At 46.2% G+C, this 27,292-nt stretch overlaps 1 protein-coding gene across 1 annotated transcript in view; it reads left to right on the plus strand.

Moving 5' to 3' along the window:
- FANCC (Fanconi anemia, complementation group C) overlaps positions 1–27,292 on the plus strand; it is a 165,090-nt gene that overhangs the window by 120,330 nt on the left and 17,468 nt on the right. Inside the window, exons 8-10 of the mRNA XM_011927516.1 lie at positions 11,242–11,398; positions 19,793–19,845; positions 21,110–21,209. Coding sequence (XP_011782906.1) covers positions 11,242–11,398; positions 19,793–19,845; positions 21,110–21,209 — 310 coding nt within the window. The remainder of the gene's footprint in view (positions 1–11,241; positions 11,399–19,792; positions 19,846–21,109; positions 21,210–27,292) is intronic.

Consider the following 27,292-nt stretch of genomic DNA (forward strand, 5'->3'; position numbering starts at 1 on the left):
AGGGAGCGCGCCTCTGGGGCGCCCTCTCGAGTGCGATGAAGGGTGCGCGTCTCTGGGGCACCCTCTCGAGTGCGATGAAGGGTGCGCGTCTCTGGGGCGCAGTCCTGCGGGCTTAGGTGGCGCCCTCGTCACATTCTCACACAGTCAGGCCTGTTTTGTTACCTTCTGTTCTGGTTCCCTCCTCTCTTGCATGTGCGTGCGGCAGTATCACTGCTTTAGTGCTGGCATCAATGCAAACTAAGGATCATTCCCTTTGATTTGTCTCCGTTACCAGGGTTGTTTTTAGTTTGTTTTGCTATCATTGCTTGTCTTATATTCCACATAAACTTTGAAACCAATTTTTCTAGTTGCAGGGAAGACACCCAGTGTTGTTCGGGGGAAGACTCCTGTGAGTATATAGATTATTGAGAGAGCTGGTGTTTTCATGATGTTAAGACTTTCTGTCCGCCTGTTCAAGAACACATATGTTTTACCATTTGTTCAGCTTTTGTGATCTGATGGGAGTGTTGTATAGATTTTTCACATGTTGGATTTACACATTTCTTGTTCCTAATGTTTTGTTGTATTTGTGTTTTGAATGTTTTCACTATCATAAGTGGATCTTCTCCATCTTCAAATAGATTTTCATTGTGTTGTTGCGTTTGGAAAACAAACAGGCTGAAAACCACCGTTCTTACAATTCAGAGTATTTCCATTTTTTAAATCTATAACTCTTAAAAATTAGGATACGTATTTTAATTTCAGTTTATATGAAAGATTATAATCCAGGACTTTGTGAAAGTGAGATTTAAAAAGAGAAATAGAAGATTAAGTAACTTGGTGTTTCGAAAAGTGGTCAAATCGCAGGTTTCGTGGTTAAAAAAATAAAACGGCCTTTTTTCTCCCTACTCTAAACCTTCTGTCAAGATTCACCCAGTAAGTGGAGGGAGCTTCCTGAGGAGTCCGAGCGTTATGTGTGGTCCTTATGTGAGATACTGAGTAAAGGGCGCTGTGAATGTGCGGCACGGTGCTGGGATCCTTCCCTCACGGTGCCCGACACCTGCAAGGAAGCACATGCTTCCCGGCCCAGCCGCTGATCGCACCAGCTGGCATTTTCACTCTCCACAGTGATTTTCCTTTTTTTTTTGAGATGGAGTCTCGCTCTGTTGCCCAGGCTGGAGTTCAGTGGCGCGATCTCAGCTCACTGCAAGCTCCGCCTCCCGGGTTTACACCGTTCTCCTGCCTCAGCCTCCCAAGTAGCTGGGACTACAGGCGCCCGCCACTTGCCTGGCTAGTTTTTTGTATTTTTTAGTAGAGATGGGGTTTCACGGTGTTAGCCAGGATGGTCTCGATCTCCTGACCTCGTGATCCGCCCGTCTCGGCCTCCCAAAGTGCTGGGATTACAGGCTTGAGCCACCGCGCCCGGCCGTGATTTTTCAAAATACTTACAAAGAATATTTAACTAAAATGCTCTTGCCTTTCACTGTGGCCGTGGCAGCTCCCTTCTTGATTGATCTAGGAATATATTTCACAGGAAAATATGGTCTCAGCCACCCCCATGTCCAGCCTTACTGTTTCAGCAAGAGCTGAATTAAAGGGCATCTGGAGGTGAACACTCCTGGTCCTCTGTGAAAGCTGTTTGAGAAATCACTGGCCAGGCAACGTGCTCAGAGAACAGCTACTCCTACTCCAGCACGGTGCTCAGAGGGACGCCGAGGGCAGCGGCTCCCCAGGCAGGCCCACACTCCTTTGCTTGTAATTTTGCTTGTGATAGCACGTTCTCCCTCAACAACTCATAAAATTTATTTGGTTTGGAAAGTTGTGTCTACTAATCCATAAGGGACAGACTGTCCAGAAGTGCTGGGTGGTCTTCAGTGTGTCCAAATCCTGTGGCTTCAGCTCAGCAAGTTCCCCAAGCAGTGGCGTAAGAGCTGGAGCCTCTCCATGGACACTTTCCCGTAGACGGAACATCCCAGCCACATGTTGACACAGCGAGGCTGATCCAATCAATCAGTGCAAATTACCAGCCGCGCCCAACACCCCCTCCCCAGATGTGCTGCGTTGGTCATTTGGAAACCACACGCTTTCTTTGACCAATGCACCCTACCCCGTGTTTAGCCTTCCAACTATTTGCTTAACCACAGTACACCAGTGGAATTTCATCTGTTTGACAATTGGCTGGTGTCTTTGACCTTGGCTTCCAAATGCAGTCATATATTTTCAGCAATGGGCTGCCTGTCTTTTAAACAGCAGATGCTTGCTGCTCTTTATGGTTTAGATAACCTAGAGGAACTTTTAAGTTTCTTGGCCTGAATGTCAACTTTTCATATCTGTCCCTGGGGCTGCTGTCATAGGCACCTGCAGGCTACAGATTGCACAAAACCTTCCTGGGCGGGCTGCTGAGGTCCTTTTGTAAGTATAAGTAATTCAGCATGACATGTCCTCTGAGGTCATCCGAATCTGCTGCTTCAAAAATACTGAGAAGCTTGAAGATTGGATGGAGAATTTGTTCTATATGCCTGAATGAATGAGACAGTGAACAAGTGAGAAAAAAGAATGAAGGCATGACTGTGATCTTGTGATACAATAAGAAATGTGCATTTGGTCTTCATCCAGGCTCCTAAAACCCTTGGAATTTCCTGAGTATTGAGGTGAGAAGAGCATCTTTTGTTATTCGTAAGTCCCTTTCACCACACCTGAGTGTAGGCTAATGAAGGGACTCCTGGTAGGCCCCCAGATAGCCTCGGGATGGGGGCTGGTAGGCAAAGGAACCAGCCACACCTGACCCTCAGAGTTCGAACTGATCACTGCTGGCCAGCGATTCAATCAGTCGTGCTTACATTGTGAGACCTCCATAAAAAACCTAAACTGTGGGGTTCAGTCAGCTTCCAGGCTGGTGGTCACATCCAGGTGCTGGGAAGGTGACCTGTCTGGAGAGGGCCCTGGAAGCTCTGAACCTTCCCCCAGGCCTGGCCCTATGCATCTCTTCCATGTGGCTATTCCTGAGTTGTATCCTTCAGAATAAACTGGCAATGGCAAACAAAGTGTCTTCCTGAGTTCTGTGAGCCATTCTAGCAAATTATCAAACCTGAGGAGAGGATCATTGGAACCTCTGATTTTATAGCTAGTTGGTCAGAAGAATGAGAGGCCCAGACTTGTAACTGGCATCTGAAGTGGGGGCAGTCTTGTGGGACTGAGCCTTAACCTGTGGGTGTGTGTTAACACCAGGTGGTGTCAGAACGGACTCACTGGACACCCAGTTGGTGTCTAGAGACTTGGGAGCATTGGTTTGTGTGGAGGAAGAAAATCCACACAGAGAGTGTGAGAAGTGCTCTGTGAGTAAAAACAGCTCCTAGTAGTAGGAATGACTGACGTACCAGTCTCTGACTGACCTCTCTAACACTCGCAGCTCAGGGGTGGCTCTGAGTGTTAAATAGGGCAGCCATATGATTTAAAATCTAGACCATGCCACTTTTGAGAGTTAAAAGAGATCCCTTTTTTAAGTATGATGGGATAACAGAAATAAACTTACAAACTAGGACAAATACTTACACTAAGATTTAAATGGGTTGAATGACTGTAATATTCTTAGTACAGTGCGTGGTATCCACAGTAAATACCCCATAACCATTAGTGTCTACAGCCACTCCACCCTGAATGTGCCTAGTCTTGCCCGATCTCGGAAGCCAAAGGGGGTTGGGCCTGGGGAGTAGCGGGTGCTATAGGCTTTAAAAAATAAAAATTAAAAGTCAGGCACAGTGGCACACACCTGTAATCCCAGCTACTCAGGAGGCTGAAGCAGGAGAATCACGTGAGGCCAGGAGTTCCAGCCTGGGCAATGTAGCAAGACCCTGTCTCTAAAAAATAAAAATAACTGTTAGTGGCCAGGCGCGGTGGCTCATACCTGTAATCCCAGCACTTTGGAAGGCTGAGGCGGGTGGATCACCTGAGGTCAGGAATTTAAGAGCAGCCTGGCCAATGCGGTGAAATCCCATCTCTACTAAAAATACAAAAATTAGCCAGGCGAGGTGGCAGGCACCTGTAGTCCCAGCTACTCAGGAGGCTGAGGCAGGAGAATTGCTTGAACCTGGGAGGCAGAGGTTGCAGTGAACCGAGATCGTGCCGTTGCACTCCAGCCTGGGCGATGAGAGCAAAACTCCATCTCAAAAAAAAAAAGACCAAAAAAAAAAAAAACCGACAAACAAACTGTAAACTGTTAGCATATTGCTGTTCCCATTATTGACTTTAGTAATTGTATTATTTTTGACAATGTATAGTATTAGGTTTTCGCAAACTCATGTTTTGCCTCCTAACAAAAGAACCACTGAACTAAAACCAGATGTAAGCTTAATTCCCATTGCTGAAAGAGCTAATATGGCTTCCAGCAGTGCTTAATAAGAAAACAATTCATTATCCTATCAGAAGAACCTAATTTATGCTTCTTTACTAATTTTTGTATTAGTAGTTTACTCATCTATTATGCTCTTGCATAGCAAATTGCCCCAAAAAAGGAGCCTAACTAGAATTACTCTGGGGAGCCACAGATTCTTTTGAATACCCTCAGTATCGCTCTAGCCATTTTATAAATCAGGAAAATGAGACCTCTGGAAATGAAAACATAAATTACAAGAAAGGGCCGATCTACAATCAAGCTGTTGGGTTTATGTTTTTTTCAACTTAGATAAGAAAAATCCAGATTTAAATGTTGTCATATCATACAGGTGAGTGTTTAAACAAAGAAAGGTCAGCATAATACCAAGGATAGAAAGGTGGCAAAGAGGCCGGGAGCGGTGGCTTAAGCCTGTAATCCCAGCACTTTGGGAGGCCGAGACGGGCGGATCACGAGGTCAGGAGATCGAGACCACCCTGGCTAACACGGTGAAACCCCGTCTCTACTAAAAACTACAAAAAACTAGCCAGGCGAGGTGGCGGTGCCTGTAGTCCCAGCTACCCGGGAGGCTGAGGCAGGAGAATGGCGTGAACCCGGGAGGCGGAGCTTGCAGTGAGCTGAGATCCGGCCACAGCACTCCAGCCTGGGTGACAGAGCGAGACTCCATCTCAAAAAAAAAAAAAAAAAAGGTGGCAAAGAATTAGCAGTAACTAAAACTCCCATTTCTATTAATATTGTTTATCCATGATTGAAACTGAGAGACTTCCTCACATCTTATTCTTTTTTTTTTAAGACAGTCTCACTCTGTCACCCAGGCTAGAGTGCAGTGGCACAGTCATGGCTCACTGCAGCCTCGACCTCCCAGGCTCAGGTGATTCTTTCACCTCAGCCTCCCGAGTGGCTGGGACTACAGGCATGTGCCACCATGCCTTGCTAATTATTTTGTATTTCTGGTGGAGACCAGGCTTTGCCATGTTGCCCAGACTGGTCTTGAACTCCTGGACTCAAACAGTCCACCTTCCTCGACCTCCCAAAGTGCTGGGACTGACTACAGGCATGAGACACTGTGCCCAGCCACATCCTGTTTTTTTAACCTTAATAAGATATGGTCACAAATTTAGTCATAGAAAACTTTACTTTTCTAACAAAAATCTGCTATTGATGTGTAATTGACAGACATTCTGGTGTGTTTGGGTTTGGACATTTCTTCTGCTTGTTGGTGGCTGCCTTTTGAGAAGTGAGCTGCTCTGCACATACAGATGATAATGATGGCAACCTTTGAATTATGATGCATTGCTTAGATCAGGCTGTCACCTAAATACAACTTTAGGATCAAACAGTGTTCTTTTCAGTTCCTTGGAATTAAGCAATTCTCCAGAACAGTTAAATCCAAGTTTTGTGAGTTTCTCTGGCAACTCAAACAGCCTTGGTCTCTTTCTGCTTTGAAAAGGTGGACTGTTGCCGGCGCACCTTTGTCTTGGCTAAGGAACCCCGGCCGCCTCTCTACCACTCAGACAGCTTTAGAACACAGCCTCTCAGATGGGCCTCCCTCATCAAGAACCTTTCTTGTGAAGAATTTAATTCTGCATTCTGGTTTTTTGTTTGTTTGTTTTGTTTTGTTTTTTGTAGCTATAAAAATATTTGGAGCCAAAATTATTTAATAAGCCGTTGGACCAATTCTTACCTGCTACCTCTTTTTGGAAAGGATGAGAAAACACAACTTCCTCACTAAACTGAGTATTTGGGGGAAACAAAGTAGAGTTTTCTAAATGTCAAGGAGGCATCTGTTGGAAGAGTCTGTTGGACAGGGGAGAACGTCCTGTTTAGGCTTCCCTGCCTCATGTCAGACATTGTCACTGTAAATCAGATTTCTAAGTGGAGCCCTGATTGGAAGCCTGCTGCTCATTATTTTAAAGGAGAGAATAGTAATGTATTACACATAAATTCTAAATGTCCTATCCATTCCCTAAAACATAACTACGACACAGAAAACTCTCCTAACTATTAGGTGGGGATCTGGGGGAGTCAAGTTTTTATCTTACTCTGTTTTCCTGAATTCATGATTTGGGTCAATTCCAGGCAGGATGGATGGAACCAGTACAGAGAAGAAAAAGGACAACCTTAGCGTTTCTGTCACTAACACATTGAACAGAATGGAATTTTTTAGTCTCCCTAAAAACATTTTTTTCTTTTGTACTTTATTGGCCCTTTAAATTTTCCACAGAATGTGAATGTGTGTAGATAAATACATTCATTCTTCATTCTATCAGGTCAAACAATACAGCACAGGGTATATACAGAAAATGTTCATTACCTCCTCCTTCTCATCCTCCAGTAATTCAGCCATACCTTATGTTTGTTAAACATAAAGTCTATATAAAGCCATTTTCTGCTCACTGTCGAAACAAAAGGAGCATTACACCATAGCCACATCACTCCAGAACCTGCTTGTTAACCAACACGTCTTAAATACCCCTCACAGGACACGGATCCAGCTCATTTGAAATAGGGGCATGCTCCATGGCACGAGGCCCACACTCAGTTCCGCCGTCCCCATGGTGCACACTGCAGTGTTTCTAGTTTTGTCCTTATCATATTTAAGGATTGCAATAAATATCCTCAGACTGATGTTTCTGTTTCTGCCAGGCAAATTCACAGCAGTACGATGAGTAAGACGGGGGTGTGTGTCTTGCATTTTCTTCAGTGGCACCACATGACTGGCCGGGTGAAGCCACTGCCCGCCTGCCTGTGAGGAGGCGCACCCTGTGCATACCCCAGCACTGGGTGTTGTAAGTCTTCTCAGCGCCTGCACGGGGAAGGTGAAACTGAGACTGCATTGGTGCGTTGCCCTTCCTTTACTGTTAGATGAGAGAGCTGCACGTTTTTAAAGGCCATTTGCAGTGCTTTTTCTGTGATTTGCCTTTTTATTTAAAGCCAGCCTGGTTCAGAGCACCATGTAGAATACAGATACGCTGGCTTGGCCAAATTCTGTTAGGCAAGCATATCAAGATCATACTGCTTCAGCGATTCCTTCATTCAGGAGTGATTACAAAGAGTTAAGTCACTGATATTTTAGAGCAAAATCTATCCAAATATTAAACACGGGTCCATAAACGTAATCACTCACAGCAATTAGTGGAGTGTGCCCTGAATCAAGGTTCTAATAAAAAGACAGCCATTAACACACATTGTTTTCAAACTAGAACGGGCGCACCACGCGCTTTACTGACTGGAGTGTGACTCGTGTGCTTGCGTGATATGCAGTGTCCGTTCGTTCCTGCCGCTGAGCGGACGGGTCGGCTCTGTGAACTCGCTGCTGCTCCTGGTGGCCTGGCCCGAGTGCTGCAGCAGCCTCCCGTCACCACCTGGCGGGGTGAATGACACACACCGTGCCACGGCTCTCGGCCAGGATGCGGTGCTGGCAGAAGACCGCTCACTGCCGTGAAACGCCTTTCCAGTGACATACAGATTCGTATTACATGGATCCTGAAAAAAGATAAGGCATGAGGAAAGCTGGTCAAAGCCAGCACTGCTGCTTGAGAAGGGAGGAGCCACTGAGAGGCGAACTCTCCTCTTCAGAGCTTCCTGGCTCCATGATGGAAGCTACGAGCACCCTCTCCACACCCAGGGGTGTTCTCCCCGCTGATTACTGGACAGGAGCCCTCCCCAGGGCTCCGCTGATGCGGCTAGAATTGGCTGACCGCCTGGATGGAAAAGCCTTTCCTCTTCACGAGGGCCATAAGCACAGGCACGGCGTCTGGCCCACCCCGTAAATCTGCCCGCTGTTCCGCTGAGCCCAGGCCCGGCTTCCTGCACCCCTCCAGAGCCAGTGTGGTCCTGTACTCACTCCACCCTCAGCCCCGCCGGCTTCAGGTCTTACCAGCTTCGAGTCCTGGTCCTCTCTGACCTCGGCTGCCTCTTCTGTGCGAGGAAGGGATGGTTTTGTACCTGTTTGGTAGGGCTATTCTGGGGATTCAAGTGCAAGCGAAACAGCATCATTCCAGCCCCTGCTGCTCAGCCTTTCCCACTCCTCTGCGCCTTGCCCGTTGGCAGCCTTTCAGGAGCACACTAGGCCCCACCTCTGGGCCGCCGCCTGGCATCACTCCTGTCACCGCCAGTCCTCTGAAGTCCTATCTCCAGTCCTGACTTCACCTCCACTCCTCTCCTCCCTCCGCCACACGCTCCCATCCAGGGCCTGCCCGGCACACCCAGGGTTCATTCGCCCTCTGCAGCACTGCTCAGAGGCACACTTCCTGCCCTAGGGCTGTGTCTTCTTGTGCTCTGGTGACAGCGTCCTCTGCTTCTGCGCCTCTTGCCATCTGCAGCTGCTCCTCCTCCCCTGCCTGCCTCTCCACTCAGAGCTTCCTCCCTTGGGGTTCTGACACCCAAATGTGTACCTTTAGGCCGTACCTCTCCCGGAGCTTCCACCTTGGATATTCAAGGACCTGTTGAATAGCTCTGCTCGATTGTGCCTCAGACACTCCAAATCCACACGCTTCAAACTGATCTCTTAGTAAATCCTCCAGAAATCATTTCTTCCCTTCTTTTCGTCTGAGTACATGGCATGTCCGGTATTGGGGGGGAGGTGGCACCATGGCAAGGCTTTGCCAGGTGTGGGGAAGTAGGGAGATGAGGAACGGGGCCTGCTGGTGGGTCCTGGACAAGTTGAAGCTCAGGGTGTGAGCGGGAGATCAGGAGGCTCTGAGGTGAATGTGCCCTCCTTCCCTTCCCCCTGCCTTCTGCCAGCTCCTGCGCAGTCTCCCCGGGTCTTCAGCGTCTTCCCTGCTGCTTTTGCCCTAGGGTCAACCCAGGACAAGGTCTGCAGGAGCTATACCAAGCAAGCAAAAAAGTGAAACCTCTAGGAACTGCTCCCCACGTCCCCTGCTCTGTCCCTGGACCCAATTGCTGGCTTCACACCAACTCTGCAGAGAAGTGGCCCAAGTGAAACTTCTAGGAACTGCTCCCCACGTCCCCTGCTCTGTCCCTGGACCCAGTTGCTGGGCTTCCCCAGTCTCTGGCTTCCCACCTGCTCTGCAGAGAAGTGGCCCCCAAGTCATGGTGGAGGGACAGGCCCTTCTTGAAGGGGTTGTTGGGTTGGGGTGGGGGCTTGTGCCCCCACTTTAGTTTTCCTTATTAATAGCAGTAGCGTCTGTGGCAGCCAGAGAGTGGGAGGGGGTGACAGTGACTGCTGGAAAGCCAGACCTTGGAACACACATGCTGCCCTCCTTTCCCCACCTCAAGATTTGTGTGCATCTGGCTTCATTTCTATTTGCTTGTTTTCCTTGGGGCAAGACAGGAGGGAGATTAATGAATAAAGACATCAAGTTTGAAAAGCACCCACTGGGGAGCACCCACTGTCTGGGATGTGCAGGTAAAGGGCAGATGGCCCTGGGGGGCAGCTCTACTGTAACCCAGAGCCAGCAGTTGGGGCTCAGAGTCAGACACGTGCCCCTCATGCTCCCTCCAAGGAGGGGAAGTGGAGCCCCAATTCACTGACACAAGAGGACCTTAATATATTTTCCTTGAGAAACAAATGTAGCTACACAAAATGGTTGTGTCTGTGGAGTATTAGGGCTCAGGCCTATAATCCCAACATTTTAGGAGGCTGAGGCAGGAAGGTTGTTTGAGGCCAGGAGTTTGACACCAAACTGGGCAAAATAGCAAGACCCCCATCTTTACAAGAAAAAAGTTAGCAAGATATGGTGACGTGCACCTGTAGTCCCAGCTACTGGGGAGACTGACGGAGGAGGATCACTTGAGCCCAGGAGTTTGTGGTTACAGGGAGCTTTGATTACACCACTGTACTCTAGCCTGGGTGAGAGAGCGAGACTTTGCATTTTTTTTTTTTTTTTTTTTTTGAGGAACCTTTGATTCCCAGTCCTGCTAACCTATCCAGTATCATACTTAAGGTCCAGTGCATCAACTAGACTATAACCACCATATATGAAATTGGATTTTTTTCTTTTGAGATAAGGTCTTGCTCTTTTGCCCAAGTTGGAGTGCAGTGGTGTGAACACAGCTCACTACAGCCTCAGCCTCCTGGGCTCTAACAATCCTCCTGCCTTAGCCTCCCAAGTAGCTGGGATTACAGGTGTGACATCACCATGTCAGGCTAATTTTTTAATAAACATTTTTTTTGTAGATGCAGGGCCTCACTATTTGACCAAGCTGGTCTTAAACTCCTGGGCTCAAGTGGTCCTTGCACCTCCGTCTCTCCAAGTATTGGGGTTATAGGTGTGAGCCACTGCATCTGGCCTTGAAATTGTTAGAAATATTTTCAACTTTCAAGCAACCAATTACAGTTACAGTTATTGAATGTTTATGTGCCAAGCCCTGTGCTAATCACTGCAGGTGTGTTGTTGCATCTGATCCTTACAAGAACACTATGAAGGAGATAGGCCCATTTTACAGATGAATAAACTGAGGTGAACTTTCCCAAGATCATACAGTTAGTAGGCAGTGGCGCTGGGACTGAAACCCAGGTCCATGTCCCTATTGTGAGGCATGATGACACACGTTTGAACACGCCTATTTCTTCAGTTAGGGACTGGGCATCACAAGGCCTTTCCATCCCGTTTTTTATCACTCTCTCTTTCTTCCATCACTAGACATTTGCTTATTCTTTTTGAAAGCAATTTTTTTCCTAAGCATTTTTGATTTCTTAAGGTGAGTTGAAGTGGAAGCATATTCACATTATTTTGCAAATGAGTACTTGGTAAATATTCACTGGTTCTATAAATTATTAGCCCCTGCTATGACCATGATGAGAGTCATCTCACAAATTGGATTAGTGATTACATTTTGAACTTTCTTAATCTTCTTTTCTCAGTAAGCTATTTCTATTTAAAATTTTGTTTATTTCTTTCTGAAAGGAAGAAGATTTCTCTCCCCATGTCAGCTGTAGTCTGCCTCTGGCTTCGGCACCTTCCCAGCCTTGAAAAAGCAATGCTGCATCTTTTTGAAAAGCTAATCTCCAGTGAGAGGAATTGTCTGAGAAGGATCGAATGCTTTATAAAAGATTCATCGCTGGTACGTGCTGGGCTTTGATGAAGGGAAAAAATCCTTGAAGGAGATGCTGGGAATCATTTCTTTTAGTCAGAGAATGAAAGGGGGGGATGTAAACTAAAGAGCAATTGGAACCTTTATAAATAATCGTGTATTTACATTTTAGTTTTGAAATCGCTGATGCAGGGGGCTTTTCTGCATCCTTGGAGCATGCGGCAAGAGGTGTGAGGTTTGCTTGATTGCTGTGCCGTATATCACATGTTCACAAGAATTGACATTTGCACAACAGACTTTTTAAAAACAGTATTTATTATTTCAGCATGGAAAATAAGTTTTTAGAAATGAACTTATGGGTAAGAGGAGGAATCAGTTAAAAACATTCAAAAAATAAACTTTTAGCTCTTCACTAGAGGAAAGGTGAAATACTCGAGAGACACAAAACCCCAGAAAAATGGTTAAAGCAGCAGAACCTGCTAAGACTTCTGTAAGTTTTCTTTTGGTGTGAGGCCACCTGCCTTCACCCTCCCCTGCGCAGTGATGCCGGCTCCCTTCCCCTCAGGACTGTGCAGCTGGGGACTCCGGCCCATGTGGACATCCACCTCCTGGCCCGGTGTCTGGCACCCTGGGCTCTCAGTGGCCCTCGCCACCACTGACTGGCCAGTCATCTTCCTTCGTGGGAGGCAGCTCTGTGGGACTGGAGCACATTTTGTAGGACGGGAATAAAGACCAAGGCACCCTGAAAAAACGATTCAGAAACCTGCAGTTGCTTTGTCTTCCAGGAGCCCCAGCGGACTCTGCCCTGTTTCCCTTTAGCTTTCGTAACCTGCAGCGATGTGGCACAGAGATTGCCTTCCACCTCTTCCTGCTTCCTACAAGCAGACAAAGTGAGTTCCGAGAGCCACAGTGAACAGTCCGGTCTTTCCTTGTTGGCCAGGACTCTGGGAAGGAGGAGTGTTCGCCCTCGCCCTTGAGCTGAGACTGAGGAAGTCCCTGAGGTTGGCTGTGCCCACTTGTCCTACCTCCTAGAGGCCTTCAACTTGTTTAGTTCAGTTGGGACTTCTGTGTTCTTTCTTTCTCTCTCTAATTGCAGACTGTCTAAGGGAATCCTAATGGAATCAGTTGCCTTCCTCCTCGATCCCGTTTCTCCCCTTGTTTCATGGCCCCTTTCACCCTTCCCCTCGGCCTCCCAGGGCGACATGCATAGGGTTGCAGGTGCTGACAGCCACGCTGCTCTCACCCATACCTCAGGCTGCACACACTGATCCCACCTGACTTGAAAGTTTGCCATGATAGAAGAGAAAGGAAGACATGTGTATATTAAGACTGAGAGAGCCCAAAGAGATTTCTTAAGGATAATTACTACCTAACCTTACCATCCAAAAGAGTCATATATTAAGGCAAGAAATAGGAATGCACCTTATTTTAAAATGATTGCAGTACAATTCAAAATAAATCACGACTTTCAGAAGCCCTCTGACAGCCCATTCCTGGTGATTCAAGGTCATAAATTACCTCTGTTGTCCACGAAATCTGTTTCTAACTGACATGTGCATACTAGGACTTCAGTTTCTCTGGGCCCTTTTCAGTGGCAAAATATAGTAACTGGGCTATGTGCTTGCTCCCAGGGTACTTATGACATTTTCTTTAAGTCTTCTCCCTGTTGAAAAATTCTAGTCCCATTGCCTTTTCTCCAGCCTTTCCTTAATCCTTGGATTCTTCTCTGAACCTTCTCCATGTCCTTTTTGCCTGTGGCCCTCATGCCTGAGTAGCACTGTGGTGAGCACAGCAGATGCAAGACAGCGAACGCAGGCTGTCCCATTGCGCATCCCTGTATAATGCTCAGTCTCCAGTTTGTAGTTTACAGTAATCTCCCACAAGTCACACAGCTTTGAAGTCCACTGACTTACAAAAGCTTTTATCAGGATCATGTGTGCCAAAATTCAGAGCTTCCATTATGGCTAAAGGGGGATTCTAGAGGGTGTTCTTTGGTTTAATGTGTTGTGGCACTGGCAGGATGTGACCTCTCTGTGCCTCATGGTTCAAGGAGGTAATTACAATACAGACGATGAGTGGAAGCCCCTGACTGGCGTGGGCTGTTCTCCTCTGCATCCCGGGCCTGCAGTGCCAGAAAGCCAGGCAGGCTGGAACAGGCCTGTGACGCGGCTAAGTGATTGCAGGGGTAACCTGAAGAGCCTGCTTCCTAATTGCATCATCCGATTCATTTATCGCAGTGCAGTATCTTGGTGTAGTGACAGGACTGTACAGAAGTATCAGAAAGATCTCTAAGACTCAGATAGCACGAGACTGCTGCGCTGTGCTCCAGAGGAAACCTGATGCCTATTACATTAGAGTTGGATTCTGAGAGTAATTAAAGTGTGATGGTCTGCATAACTTGTGTTTTATATAGAGCACTGTTAATTATATTTCTCTCTTGTGGGACTATCCAGAATGAGTCCTGGAAATTCTATAGTTACCAAAATGTAACAAAAACAAAAGATAAAAGTGTGGTACAGGTTGTACAAAGTGAAATGACCTTCCCACATGTTCTTTGGCCTCTTGGACTCACAGGTCTGGTATTTTCCATTAAGACCATGAATAATGAGGGATTAGTCTCTTATTACCTGAGTTCCAAATGACTATATATGTATCTAACATCTAAAATAAAAGAGAAGTTTTCAAAGCCTGTCCACTTTTGAGGCTTCCCCTTTGGCCTCTGTAGGTAGACCGGACTGCCCTCGAGTCATGCTGTCCACCACAGTTGGTGGCTCCTACAGCAAGTGAGGTATTAGCCCTAGATGGTCATTTACTGCACAGACCGAAACTTTTCAAAAGCAGATGGTCTTGTGTTTCCCTTGACAGCATGGGCACAGGAAGACCATAATCTGTAGCTTCAGACCTGACCTTAAAAACTGATGTCACCCACAGCAGCAAAAGCCACTTGTTAAATTATGCTGCCTTCTTGGCATTGTTCGGTTTCCCAAGGCTGGCCCCAACTTAGAAGGATGTTATGTTTTCTAGTTACAATTCTGTTTGTGGAGCCCAGAAAGCTATTGTTTGGATTCCACATTGGAATGAAAAGTGCCTGCAGGGTGTCAGGGTGGCACTGTGCTTGGCTGGCAAGCTGCATGCCAGGGCTGGAAGGTACCCAGTTCCCATGCCCTCCCATTTGTTCCTTTGCCGGCAGAGCCCGGCCGCAGCTGGGTCCAGAGGAGCTAGCCCCATCCCCCAAGCAGACTTGTCCCCCAAAAGAAAAGGTGCAGAGGAGGCACCCAGCTGAGTGTTCTGTTTCTGTTTCACTAATAGTTGATATCAGAATATGCTTCATTTTCTCTCCTACCTAAAAATCTTTATGGTGCAATTAAGATTTATCTAATAAGAACCTAAGAATAAAAAGCATCTAGATACCTCAGTATATATCCTCCTCGATATGGGATAGGATGTGTTTTTTTTCCTCATTCTCCAGGTAGCAATTATAGCACTTCAGAAAGAAAAAGAAACTTCCTTTATACAGACTCCCGGTGTGCAGCTCCTCCTTGGTAAAATGCTGTGCTGAAGAGTTCATTCACTCCACATCCTGGGTGATATTGTCAGTTTGCCGTGCTTAAGTAGCTTTTCAGTAACATGCCAGGGTTTTCTTTTCCTGCTTTTTCAGTCTTTTCAGCACTTCCTTTTGAGCTCTTTAATGTGGTGCATGTAATTGAACAAGCGCTGAAGTAGATAATTTAGCAGTGGTCCAGTAGTGCTGGCTGATGTGTGTTGCTAAAAGCTGGAAGATTCTGTGTCTTGGACTGGAGTTGCACTTTCCAGAATTAGCCTCAGGGGGGCACCAGATCCTCCAGCATCGTCTCTGTGAAGAAAGAGGCTCACACTGCAAGTTTCCTTGCAATGGAATTGCAGTTGGAATTGCAGTTGGGGATGCAGACCTTGTGGCCAGAGATGAAGGGAGAGAGGAAAAAACCCCAAAACAAAGCAGGGGTGGACCTAGGGGTCATTGCCACTCAGGCTGAGCTGTGAAGCAGCAGGTGGCTGAGGAGCTTTCTTCCGGCCTGGGCTACCCTGGCTATTTGGATAGAGGCCACTGGGCAAGGCTAGGACTTCAGGCAGGGGTAGGGCGCTAGGGAGCGGGTGCTGGGCATCCGTGTGCCTCCCACTTCTGTGTCCAAATACGGAGGAGAGCTCATGTAAATTTAAGACACAAAAGTACATTTGGTACTTGTTAAGTTCTTAAGCCCAGGAATGACAGATTTATCACTCATTAAACAATAATTGCATTATGGAGTACTGAAAAAATTGTTTGTGTATAAACAACATCTGGTAAAGATTAAAAAGAAAGAATAATTTTTCCAAGCTCCAATTTGTTAAAAGGAACCTGAATGTTTTAAAACAAAATAGATCTGAAAATGTAAAAGGGATATTTAGAGTCTTATGTTTAGTATTTTGAAAATAGAAAAGAAGCAAATGGCATAATAAAAAATACATATTTATAAAGGTGCCTCATAGTACATGATAGCTGTAAAGGTTTTGTATAAATAGGTTTTGCTGAAGCCAAATCATTTTTCAATTCAATAGAGGAGTTCACTGGTGAAATGACTCTTACGGAGAATCTTCTTTTTAAGAAGAAAGGTATTTTGCGGTGAATATGCACATATTAACAACAAGGGCTTCCCACTGTGGAGAGAACAGTGGCTCAGAAACAGCTACACAGTGGGACAGGATTGTCCAGCTGCTGGGTAAACTGGAGGGGAAGCTGCCCATTAGCCGATTCTTTAAATGACCCATTTTCTAAGTAAATATTTAAACTACACGCACATACATGAAAATACCAGGAAAGAATCTATGCCAGGCTTAATGCACTTCAGCTTCTCTGTCATCTGCTATTTCCTTCTTTATTTTGAAGGCGAATATACCTATGAAAGGTGATAGATGGAAAGTACTTGATAATTTTTTCTGTTCCTTCACCTCCTTTTTATTTTTTCTAGAAGGGATTTGCTTTTGTCTGTGAATTACCTTAAATCATAGTCCAATTTCCCTTTTTGGTTTGTTTTCTCTCCCTCTCCTTTTCCCTATTCTCTCTCTCTCTCTCTCTCTCTCACACACACACACACACACACAATCAGCAAATGACAGAAAAAAAGAAATGCTTCTTCCTGAGAATTCTGTTTTTCTGCATTCTCAGGCCTCTTTCAAGTGGCAAGTGGCTTGTAATAATCATTGGTGAGTCAGTATGAAAATAACAGCTTAAGTAAACATCAAGGACTGGGCACAAGAGCCTGTGTAATTTGCACAGTTCATGGTGCAGAGTGACAAGTTGGTCTCTCCCTTGCCTCTCCTCCAAAACAGGCATTGAGACCATGGTTATTGTGTATCGATTCCATGTTGACTTTGTCTTCCTTTGTGTTTTGAGGGATGAAGATGGGCGGCTTTCTAGGTGGAGGGGAGATAATGCAGTTTTGGGTAGCCGTGAGGGAGATTAGAGGGAAAGCTCTCATTAGCCCAAGGGGATGCACACCCAGCAGAACAATCGGGTCTATACGAGAAGGCAGGCAGAACCCAGAGCTCTCCATCATTGCCCCCCTAGTCATCCTGGGCATTCAGTGAAAAGACTAGGGGAAATAAAGAGGGAAGGACAAGACTCGTGTTATTGAAGTCCTCCTGCTGACATAGCTCCCCTTGAGTTGAAATGATCTGCCCGTGGAAATCGTTAGGCCAGATGGAGAAGAGAGAGCTTGAGAAGGAACAGATTTTGGTAGGATGGAGAAAAACAAACAGATGGAAACCACAAAAGGTTTATTTTCTTTCCTCGCTTTTATAGAAAAGATAATGGCCCCAGTCATGGGGCTTCAGAGCCCTGGGTTGCAGCGTGACCTCTGGTGTGTTACCGGAGTGCCCCACCCTACAAATAAAACAGGATTCACAGAGGTTAGACGCCTGCGTCATCACTCAGAGGATTGTACAGAGATTTAGTGGGGAAGATACGGCTTCCAAAGAAGCGTGTATTAAAACCTTAATTCTATTTGGAAGATTATTTTGATAAGAAAAGCAGCTTAAGATTGCTTTTGTGATTTGATGTCGCTGGGACACATGCCTGACCTGTAGTACTCCAGTCCTCATGAGGGGACTCACTGACCCTGAAATTATATGCTCAGAAAGTATAAAGAGTCTCATTTTAAAAGCCATCGGTGAGGGGTGCAGATGAGAAGGAGCTGTTCACAGCTGTAGGGTGGCAAGGGACACTGGTTTTCAAATCAAACTCTCTGCCGTTGCTGTTTCTGCAGGTTCCCCTGCCTCCTGGTCTTTTATCTGTTTTAAAAGCCAAAATGGGTTGTGGAAGCAGGCTGAGAGTAGCCAAGGGTCTGAAATATTTGGAAAGAAAGAAATCTAAGAGGAGAGTCCATCTGTAGGGGAAAGAACAAGCAGATTCCACACAGCGAGCAAACATTTAAAACATCGGACTGAGCGATTTTGCTAGAAAACAGCTCACAGCAGAAGAGCATATCGAAGCTCTTACTCTTCTGACAAATGGAGTTAGAGTGGTCTTCCTTGTTGCCCCAGTGTTTTCATGGTAGCCCTAATCTACACATCTGATCATTTTCTTTGCTGTTTGGAAATCCCTATAATTAGTATGGAATGATTCTCTACTATCATCAGACCTATAGAATGGCTCTGGGATAGTTTGACCATTTAGAAAAAAGCAATTCAATTTTACCATTTTCAAGTTTGATCTTATCAATGCATTTCCAGGCTCTTTCTTGTCTGTCTGCCTGTGGGCACAAAAGAGTGCTATTTGATCTTAAACACTCTTATTCAATAGGCATGTTGTCATACAAACTTTGAAAATTGCTCTGGCAAACTTAGATGAATCACGTTTCTTCAAGACATACAGTTGCTTTTCCCTTGTTTTATTTTTTTCATTATGAATACATAGAAACTTTTATATTTTCCGTGCCTATATCCAGTGACCTCTTAATAACTGTTATTATATACAGTGAGACTGTGGGCAGCAGGAGATTCACTGACATGCCTAAGTTCAAAGCCACGAAGTAACCTGCCTCTTCTCTCTTGAACCGTGGTCCTGCCAAATTATTTTCTTGCATAGATAATGAATTTATCTGTAAGAATTTCAAGTTAGTTCCTTTTAGATAAAAATGCACATCAGTGAAGGATGAGGGAGCATAGATTATTTAAAGAGTAGGACGTTTTAACTTGCAAATTAGAAATCTTGAAATAATTAAAAAGCGATTATCCTGTCCTGAACAAGTGGCGGAGCTCCTGCCTGGGCAGGGCCGGCAGTGCTGGCGAGTGGACGCTAGAGGGCGCGGGCTCAGTGTCCGCGGGGCGGCCGCGGGGAGGGCGGTGCTGCCTCAGTGTGAGCCAGGGCACGGGGCGGAGCAAAGCCTCCTTTTGTCTTGCTGATGGGGCCTACGAACAGAGTTTCCCAAAGCTAGTCATAGCACGTGCAGGATGACTGAATTTCCGGTAGCGCCGGATCCACCTGCCCGTCGGAGCAGCTGGCCTCGCTTCCGGTGGAACGGGCGCCCCCCGTGACTGCGCATGCACGGAGTCCTCTGCGGTCTGAGGGCAGCGGCTCCATCACAACTGTCTCCCTCCGCGTCTGTGGAAACGCTGCCTTCCGCGAAGCCGGCCCTGGTGCCGGAAAGATGGCGGACCCTGCTCTAAAGCATCTGTTTTGGAAGACAAACGGGCATTGTCATCGGGCGTCATCTCATACTTTGCGCTCCGGCCGAAACAATAGGGAACCAGGGATTGGGCCGGTGAAGCTGCCCCCAGCTCCCAGGGCTTCCGCAGACCAGTAATCGGAACCCATGGCCAGAATATCCAAGGGGAAGTTAAGAGACCTTTTCTTCTTCGTGAACCCCCTTTTCGTCTTAAATCACGCAAGCTGTTCAGTGCACTAAGATGCGACGTGATTGAGTCCAGCGTGTTGGTCGCTGGTTTGCCGATAATAATTCTACATGACTATGTACCCGTGACCGAATACACAGGAATAAGCAGGCTGCAGGCACGGGCCTGACCTCCAGGCACATTAGCCATCTGAGGAGGTGGCACAGGCACACTTCGGTAGAGCCGGCAGCACAGGCAGGCTCCACGGCCTGCGGCAGAGGGATGTTTCAGGTTTCCGTAGTACCTACTGATTCTGGATGATGGATCGCCTGAGCTTTGATAGAAAACGTGGGACATACAGGAGTAGACAGAGGAATAAGCTGCCTGGACCCCCTGCCCAGGGGGACCACCACCTGCACTTGTATGTGGGGTGTTTTCAGTACAGCAGTGGTTCTGTTTTCTAACCACAATTTTCTGGACATCCGCAGTTCCCGGTAACTCCTGGGGCTGATAATAGCAAGTTTCTGAGAAAGTGCCTGCGATATTTCACATTCTCGTGGTCTTCTCCTTTTACAGCCTCAAGCAGCCTGCCACCCTGCCATATTCCGGGTTGTTGATGAGATGTTCAGGTAAATGTTACGCTGTTTCTTCTAGTGATTGATGTAAAAAAGTTCCATTCCAAACATGAAAAGAAAATGTTGTGGTAGTCTCTGGCTGTACCACAGGGAAATGAGAGTTTCTGATTCCCTCCTATTCCTCTGAGCTTTGTGGTAATTAGAGGTAAAAACTAAAAAAATCAGTATAAATTTAAAGGCCAGTGCCTAAGAATTACGATAACTTTCTTTTCTTTAGCCTTTAAAGATTCTAATAATAGAAACACAGAATTGAGTTAGATATTAATATCATGAAATACTCATGTAGGATTTTTCTCAGCTCAGAATAAAGGGTGGCAATATACTCCCTTCACCACGTGAGGGCTGACCAATCTTTTTAAAAAACTTTAAAGAAAGCCAAGAAAAATAAATAGAGTCATTTTTAACAGAGCTCTTCTGTGGGGCAAAATACACCTTGCGTGTTCTCTTATAACACATTAAATGTTTATTTTGAAAATACGAGTACTTCTTGGAAAATGCATTAGATTTACAGACGGCAAGAGACGAGGAGCTCACAGCCATGAAGCTGAGCTGTGGCTGCCAGTTAGTGGGAGTTTTAACCATGGAGTACTAAGACTGGACCCGGCTGGGAAGCTTGTCGACCTGGGAGTGTCCCAGCCCCTCTTCCAGGGGAGCCCCTATCGGGCTCTCTCTCTAGTCCCTCCCACCTAATACATAGCAGCAGAGGCTGCAGGGCAGACTGCAGACTTTGGGGAAAGGAATTTTTACAGTAACAACTGTTTAGAGTTTAAAGCTAGCAAAATTTGAGATTTTTTTTTTTTTTTTTTTTGCTTAAACAAACATAAAGAAAAATTAATTGTATGAAAATGCACGGAAACCAAACCAGGTACACACAGATTCTTTTCCTACTTTGCTGGGTGGATGGATCAAGCCATTTCTCCACTTGTGAAAGCAAAATGTTGATGTTGCGTGTCCAGGCATACAATACAAAACTATTTGTACAGAGTATGCAAGCCTGTATGGAAGGCATTTGCATTGCTTAATAATTTAAGAACCAAGAAAGAGAGCTCTACACATTGCAATTTTAAAGAAAATATTTATAAAAGGGAGCAACAGATTTATCCTGCTTTCCCACAAGGACTGAAATCTGATGAGTTGAGATACTGCTGAAGCTTATGGCACAAAAAAAGTGTTTCCACTCTTCCCTTATACAGTACAGGTTTTTATGTTTGCCGGATTACTTGTTAAACATGTTCTGATCTGACTTTGCATTGTTCAGGTGTGCACTCCTGGAAACCGATGGGGCCCCGGAAATCATAGCCACTGTCCAAGTGTTCACGCAGTGCTTCGTGGAAGCTCTGGGGAAAGAAAACAAGCAGGTTTGTTATATCGCATCTATTACTCATTCATCCCAAAGAAAGAGGCTGTTGGGAGTGTTTTGGACAAGAGCACTTTATTTTCAGTAATTCTGATAGACTGTTTTGCTCACAAAGAAAGGTTCCTAATGAGTGCCCCAACAAAGGTTAAACCATTTTAACTTAACATAAATCAAGATCTGTCTGTCCCGTGCCCTGGTACCCAGAAGCATCTGTCTACTGTTGTTGTCTGAGAACTCTGTCAAGCCAGCATGCGTGGCCCTGTGCTGTGCGCTGTCTGCCGAGTGGGACACTGCCCTCTGGCTGCATCTGAGCCTCCCAGGTCAGCAAGAGGCGTCCTGGGGTCTGTATGGCATGCACTGAATAGGAAAGGGCGCTTATTACAAAGCAGTCCTGGACATTCTTCATTATTTGCGTCTTTATTCTTATCAGAGACCCAAATGTGAATTGGATTCCAGGAAAGGAGGTGGTAAGAGTGGTAAGAGTGACTGGGAAAGGCTTGACTAACTAGAGGAGGCGCGAGGAAGGGCAGTGGCAGGAGGTGTTTGTTAGGCACAGTTGGTAAACCAAAGGCCAGGCCCAAACCCTGCAGAAGATTGTGCTCCAGGTCCCCAGCAGCAGAGGCTGGGCAACAGCTGCCAAGGGTCACTGACCAATTAGAGTGACCTCGTGAAACAGCAACCTTTGCTACCAGAGAGCTTTCACCCTTCAGCATTTTATTTGGCTTTGATTTCTAACGGCCACAGAAGTAATGTTTATGGGACATACTGCCTGTCGAGAGGGGTGCTGGTCCAGCGCATCTCATCTGTGGAGTATGTCACGGCCCCTGTGAAGCTCTCTGCAGTTTGACTTCTGAGAGCAGAGCTACAGTGCTTGGCTCCACCAGATCACACCCCTCGCCAATGTCAAACAGATCCCTTAGGTTTTAGCTGATATTTCTACTTTCTCTGTTTTTTTTTTTTTGAGACAAGGTTTCGCTCTGTCACCCAGGCTGGAGTGCAGTGATGTGATCTCAGCTCACTGCAGTCTCAACACCCCACGCTCAGGTGATCCTCACACTTTAGCCCCCGCGAGTAGCTGGGACCACAGGTGCATGCCACCACACATGGCTACTTTTTGTATTTTTTTATTAAGTGCAATTTCCATTTTATTTTTCTCCAGAGAATACTCTGTCTTCAGTCTTTAAGGACTCAGCTCCTTACGTGGGCTTTGGTGGGGGACGTGGGGTGGCACTCGCAGGTCTAAATCGGGGTAGGGGTGTTCGGTCCTTGTGGGCTTCATGAGATCAATTCCTGACTAGTTTGCTGTGAACTGCACAACTCAGACAGTAATGTAGCTTCACGTACAGCTTGGGAAGCACATAGGCATCAAAGACGCTTGCTTCAGAAATGTCCCTGACTGCTGCAGCCTCCACTGTGTTTCCAATGATGAATTTCTTAATGGCCTTGTCCTTGGGCACACATCGGGCACAGTTCGTGCAGCAAATAGGCTGCACATGGCTGCGGCCCTTTTTGGCATGACTGTTGTTCCTTCTTTTTTTCATCATATTGGAGGCATGGACTGGAGGGAGCACTCATGTTTGCATTTTTATTAGAGATGGGGTTTCACCATGTTGCCTAGGCTGGTCTCAAACTCTGGGGCTCAAGCAGTCTTCCCACCTTGGCCTCCCAAAGTGCTGGGATTACAGGTGTGAGCCACCAAACCCAGCCTGTTTCTGCTTTTCAAAACAACAATAAATAGATATTTATTTTATTTTTTGAGACAGGCTCTCACTCTGTCACCCAGGCTGGAGTGCAGTGGTGTGATCATGGCTCACTGCAGCCTTCGGCTTCCTGGGCTCAAACGATCCTCCCACCTCAGCCTCCCGAGTAGTTGGGACCACAGGTTCAAGCCACCACGCTGAGCTAATTTTTAAATTTTTTGTGTGTGGAAATGGAGTCTCTCTGTTACCCAGGCTGGTCTCGAACCCCTGGGTTCAAGGGATCCTCCCACCTTGGCCTCCCAAGGTGCTCGGATTCCAGGCTTGAGCCACTATGCCTGACCAACAATAAATATTTGTGATTTATTTCTTCCCACCCTCACTTTCCCTGGAGAAGTTAGCTGGGCTGTAGCAAACTGCGCTCTCCGTGGTCCCACCTAGAATTTTGGAGGCGGCTCAGCTGGAAGGCACAGCTGGCCCTCATGGTTATTTTAAGCCTAATTGTCAATGTCCCTGCACCTCCCTTGTGTATTCTTTGTAGTCCCCATTAGGAACGGGCCTCTAGGGAGTCTCACCTGTGGCCTCGCGGAGCACACCTGGGTTGGAGCAGCGGCCGCGGAGGAGCGCCACCATGCCTGTTTTTCTTCTTGGCTTCACCCTCAGCCTCTGTGTTGGCCGTGGCCACTATGGATTGGGACTGATGTTGCAGTTGCTTTTAATTGAGAATAGTACCCTGACCAGGCATACGTATCTGAGGACGTGGGACCACACACTGGGTCCTGGTGTGAGGCAGGGCAGGGATCCGAAAGCAAACAGGAATTCACCACCCTCACCTTCAGCTCAGCAAAGGAGAGCAAAGTCTCTTCGTTTTGCCGATGCCTGCATAGGTATCTGTTAGTTTATTTCTCTTCCTAGAGCTGTTTCTGCGTGCCTGCCTTTTTAACTGATGGCCGTCCGCATCTGTTGACCCTCTGCCTTCTTGAGTGTCCATTTTTAGCTAATCAAAACCCTTCATGTCATATTTGCTAGATGCATGACCCTCTTTTCTCTCTGTGGTTTATTCATTAATTCTTTCTTAATAAAATGAATATCTGTAAACCTGCTATCTAATCATCTGAATACGTGTCTATACACGTGCTCCTCCTTGCCTCTCTCCCTCCAGGTGGTAACCTGGTTTGAATTTTATGTTTATTATTCCTTTGCTCTTTCTGAAGGTAGTTTGATCACATATATATGACCGCCTAAACAATGTTTTGTTTAGTTTCGGTTGTTTTTGAACTTTATAAAACAAACAGGGGCAGCATACTGTGTGCAGTCTTTTGAGACTTGCTTTTCCACTCAGCCAAGACTGCTTGATGTTGCCATGTGTGGCTGTGGGGAAGTGTTATGCACAGTCCATGTGAAAACGTATGGCGGTATAGCCATCCTGCTGCTGGGAGGCACTTGGGATGCTTCCAGGTTTTGTTTTTTATTACAAACGATGTTGCTGTGGACACTCTGGGATAGGTATGTAGGAGTGGAAGTGTGTTCCGTATGCAGAGGTTCAGCTTTCATAGATCCCGCCAGACTCATTTCAGAAGTGTTGGTGCCCATTTGCACTTCCTGCAATGGTCTATGAGTGATCTCGTAAATCCACATTCTCACCCATCATCAGAAGCACTCACGTCAGTGATTCTGTCTCTTCTTACCCTTTGCTCTTGCCCCTGTTCTGTTTGGAGGACACAGTCAGCTCCGTCATTATGCCGTATCAGACAGTAGGCAGAAATTGAGGTGGGTGTGATCAGCCACTTATCCTGAGCCTGCACTGTGGCTTAGTACAGCCAGTCAGGTCAGTTTCTGGTTGCAGCCATGACAGCATCTGCTCATGAGCTAGATTAAATCTCCCAGAGATAAAAATGATAAACTCCAGGCAAAGTATTTTTTAAAATGTATTTGAAGGCATACAGAGCACCTGAGGAAGTGGACGGAGACTGAAGGCCACCAGCCCTTTAAAGGGACACCACACTGAGAGGTCTCCTGCCCCACTCACCCCCCCCCTCACCCCCGCAGCTGCCCTCATGTGAGGTTGGGAGCTGGTGTGGGGCCGGGGAGGGCCAGAACTTGGCACAATTGGATCGAGTTAAGGTGCCAAAAAATAGAAAATGTAAACTGCCAAAGGAACAAAAAAAAATTGAGGGGGGAAAAAGAAAACCAATGTCAAAAGGTAGACCTAAACCCAAAACTACCAAGAATGACATTAATTTCAGCAATTAAATGGAAGTTAAATATTCTAGTAAAAAGGCAGAAATGTCAGATTGAACAAAAAAACGAAGACCTGGCTGGACACAGTGGCTCATGCCTGTGATCCCAGCACTTTGGGAGGGCAAGGTGGGAGGATTGCTCAAGTCCAGGAGTTCAAGACCAGCCTGGGCAACACAGTGAGACCCCAGTCTCTGCAAAAAAATAAAAAATAAAAAAATTAGCTGGGCATGGTGATGCATGCCTGTAGTCCCAGCTACTCGAGAGGATGAGGTGGAAGGATTGCTTGAGCCCAGAAGGTGGAGGCTGCAGTGAGCCACGATCACGCCACTGCACTCCAGCCTGGATGACAGGGCGAGACCCTGTCTTAAAATGAAAAAAAAAAAAAAAAAAAAAAGATTTTAAAAGCTATTGTAATCAAGAATCAAGACAGTGAGGTATTGGCAAAAAGACAACCATAGATCAGAATTGAGTCCAGATATAGACCCATGCGTATGTGGCCAATTGATTTTTGACAGAGACGCCAAGACAATTCAATGGGGAAAGGAACGTTTTCAACAAATGATGCTGGAATAACTGGATGTCCATATGTAGAAAAATGAGCCTCAACCATTCCCTTATAAAGCACACAACAGTTAATTTGAGAGGATCATGGGCTTCAACAGAAATGTTAGAAAGACAAAGACCCTAGAGAGAGCATAGGAGAATGTATCTGTCTAACAATGAGGTCATCTAAGATTTCTCAGAAGCACTAACCACAGGAAAAAAAATGGATAAATTAGACCTCATCAGAATTTAAAACTTCTAGGCTGGGGGCATAGCTCATGCCTGGAATCTCAGCACATTGGGAGCCCCAAGGCAGGAGGATCTTTTGGGCCCAGGAGATGGAGACCAGCCTGGGCAACAAAGTAAGACCCCTTTTCTACAAAAAATACAAAATTTTGCTGAGCGTGGTGGCACACACCTGTTGTCCTAGCTACTCGGGAGGCTGAGGTGGGAGGATCACTTGAGCCTGGGAGATCAAGGCTTATGATCATGTCACTGCACTTCAGCTTGGGCAACAGAGTGAAGCCATATCTCAAAAAATAAGAAAGGAATTTAAAATTTATATTCTTTGATAGATATCATTAAGAAACTGAAAAAGCAGGCCAGGCACGGTGGCTCATGCCTGTAATCCTAGCACTTTGTGAGGCTGAGGTGGGTGGATCACAAGGTCAAGAGATCAAGACCGTCCTGACCAACATGGGGAAACCCCGTCTCCACTAAAAATACAAAAATTAGCCGGGGGTAGTGGCATGTGCCTTTAGTCCTAGCTACTTGGGAGGCTGGGGCAGGAGAATCGCTTGAACCCGGGAGGTGGAGGTTGCAGGGAGCCAAGATCATACCACTGCACTCCAGCCTGGCAACGGAGCAAGACTCCGTCTCAATAAATTAAAAAAAAAAAAAGAAGAAGAAACTGAAAAAGCAAGCTGTTAGCTAGGAGAAAATATTTGTAATACATGTATACAACAGAGGACATGTGTCCAGAATATATGAAGATCTCTTATAACTGCCTAAGAAACCAGTTTCGAAAATGGACAAAAGGCTTGAATATACACTTTCCAAAAAGATACACAAGTTGGCAGTAAGCACATGAAAATTGTTGGGCATCATTTGCCATCAGGAAAGTGCAGAGTGAAACAGGTAGGAAAGCAAGCACATGTGGGGTTATGTTCCCCAGCCACTAGAATGGATGGAATTAGTAAGACTGACAGCACCAAATGCTGGGAGCACGTGGAGCACCTGGAGTGCACACACATTGCTGGTGGGAGTGAGATGGCACAACACTGGAAAACCATATGGCCTTACGATGTTAAACGAGCATCTGTCTGTGACCCAGCAATTCCATTCCGATGGTGTGCCCAGGAGAAACAAACACATGTCCAGAAAAAGACACATGTGTGCATGTGAACTACAGCTTTGCTCCCGACAGCGCCCAACTGGAAGCAGCACATCAAGAGGAGAATGGCTAAACAGACTATGGCATATTCATACAATTCAGACTACTTCTGAGCAATAAAAACAGAATGATCTACTCGCACACAATAACATGGCTTAATCTTTAAAAAAAAATGTTGAGCCCAAGAAGCCAGACACAAAAGAAAACATA

The sequence above is a fragment of the Colobus angolensis genome, unplaced genomic scaffold, assembly GCF_000951035.1.
Source record: "Colobus angolensis palliatus isolate OR3802 unplaced genomic scaffold, Cang.pa_1.0 Scaffold72, whole genome shotgun sequence".
NCBI lineage: Eukaryota > Metazoa > Chordata > Mammalia > Primates > Cercopithecidae > Colobus > Colobus angolensis.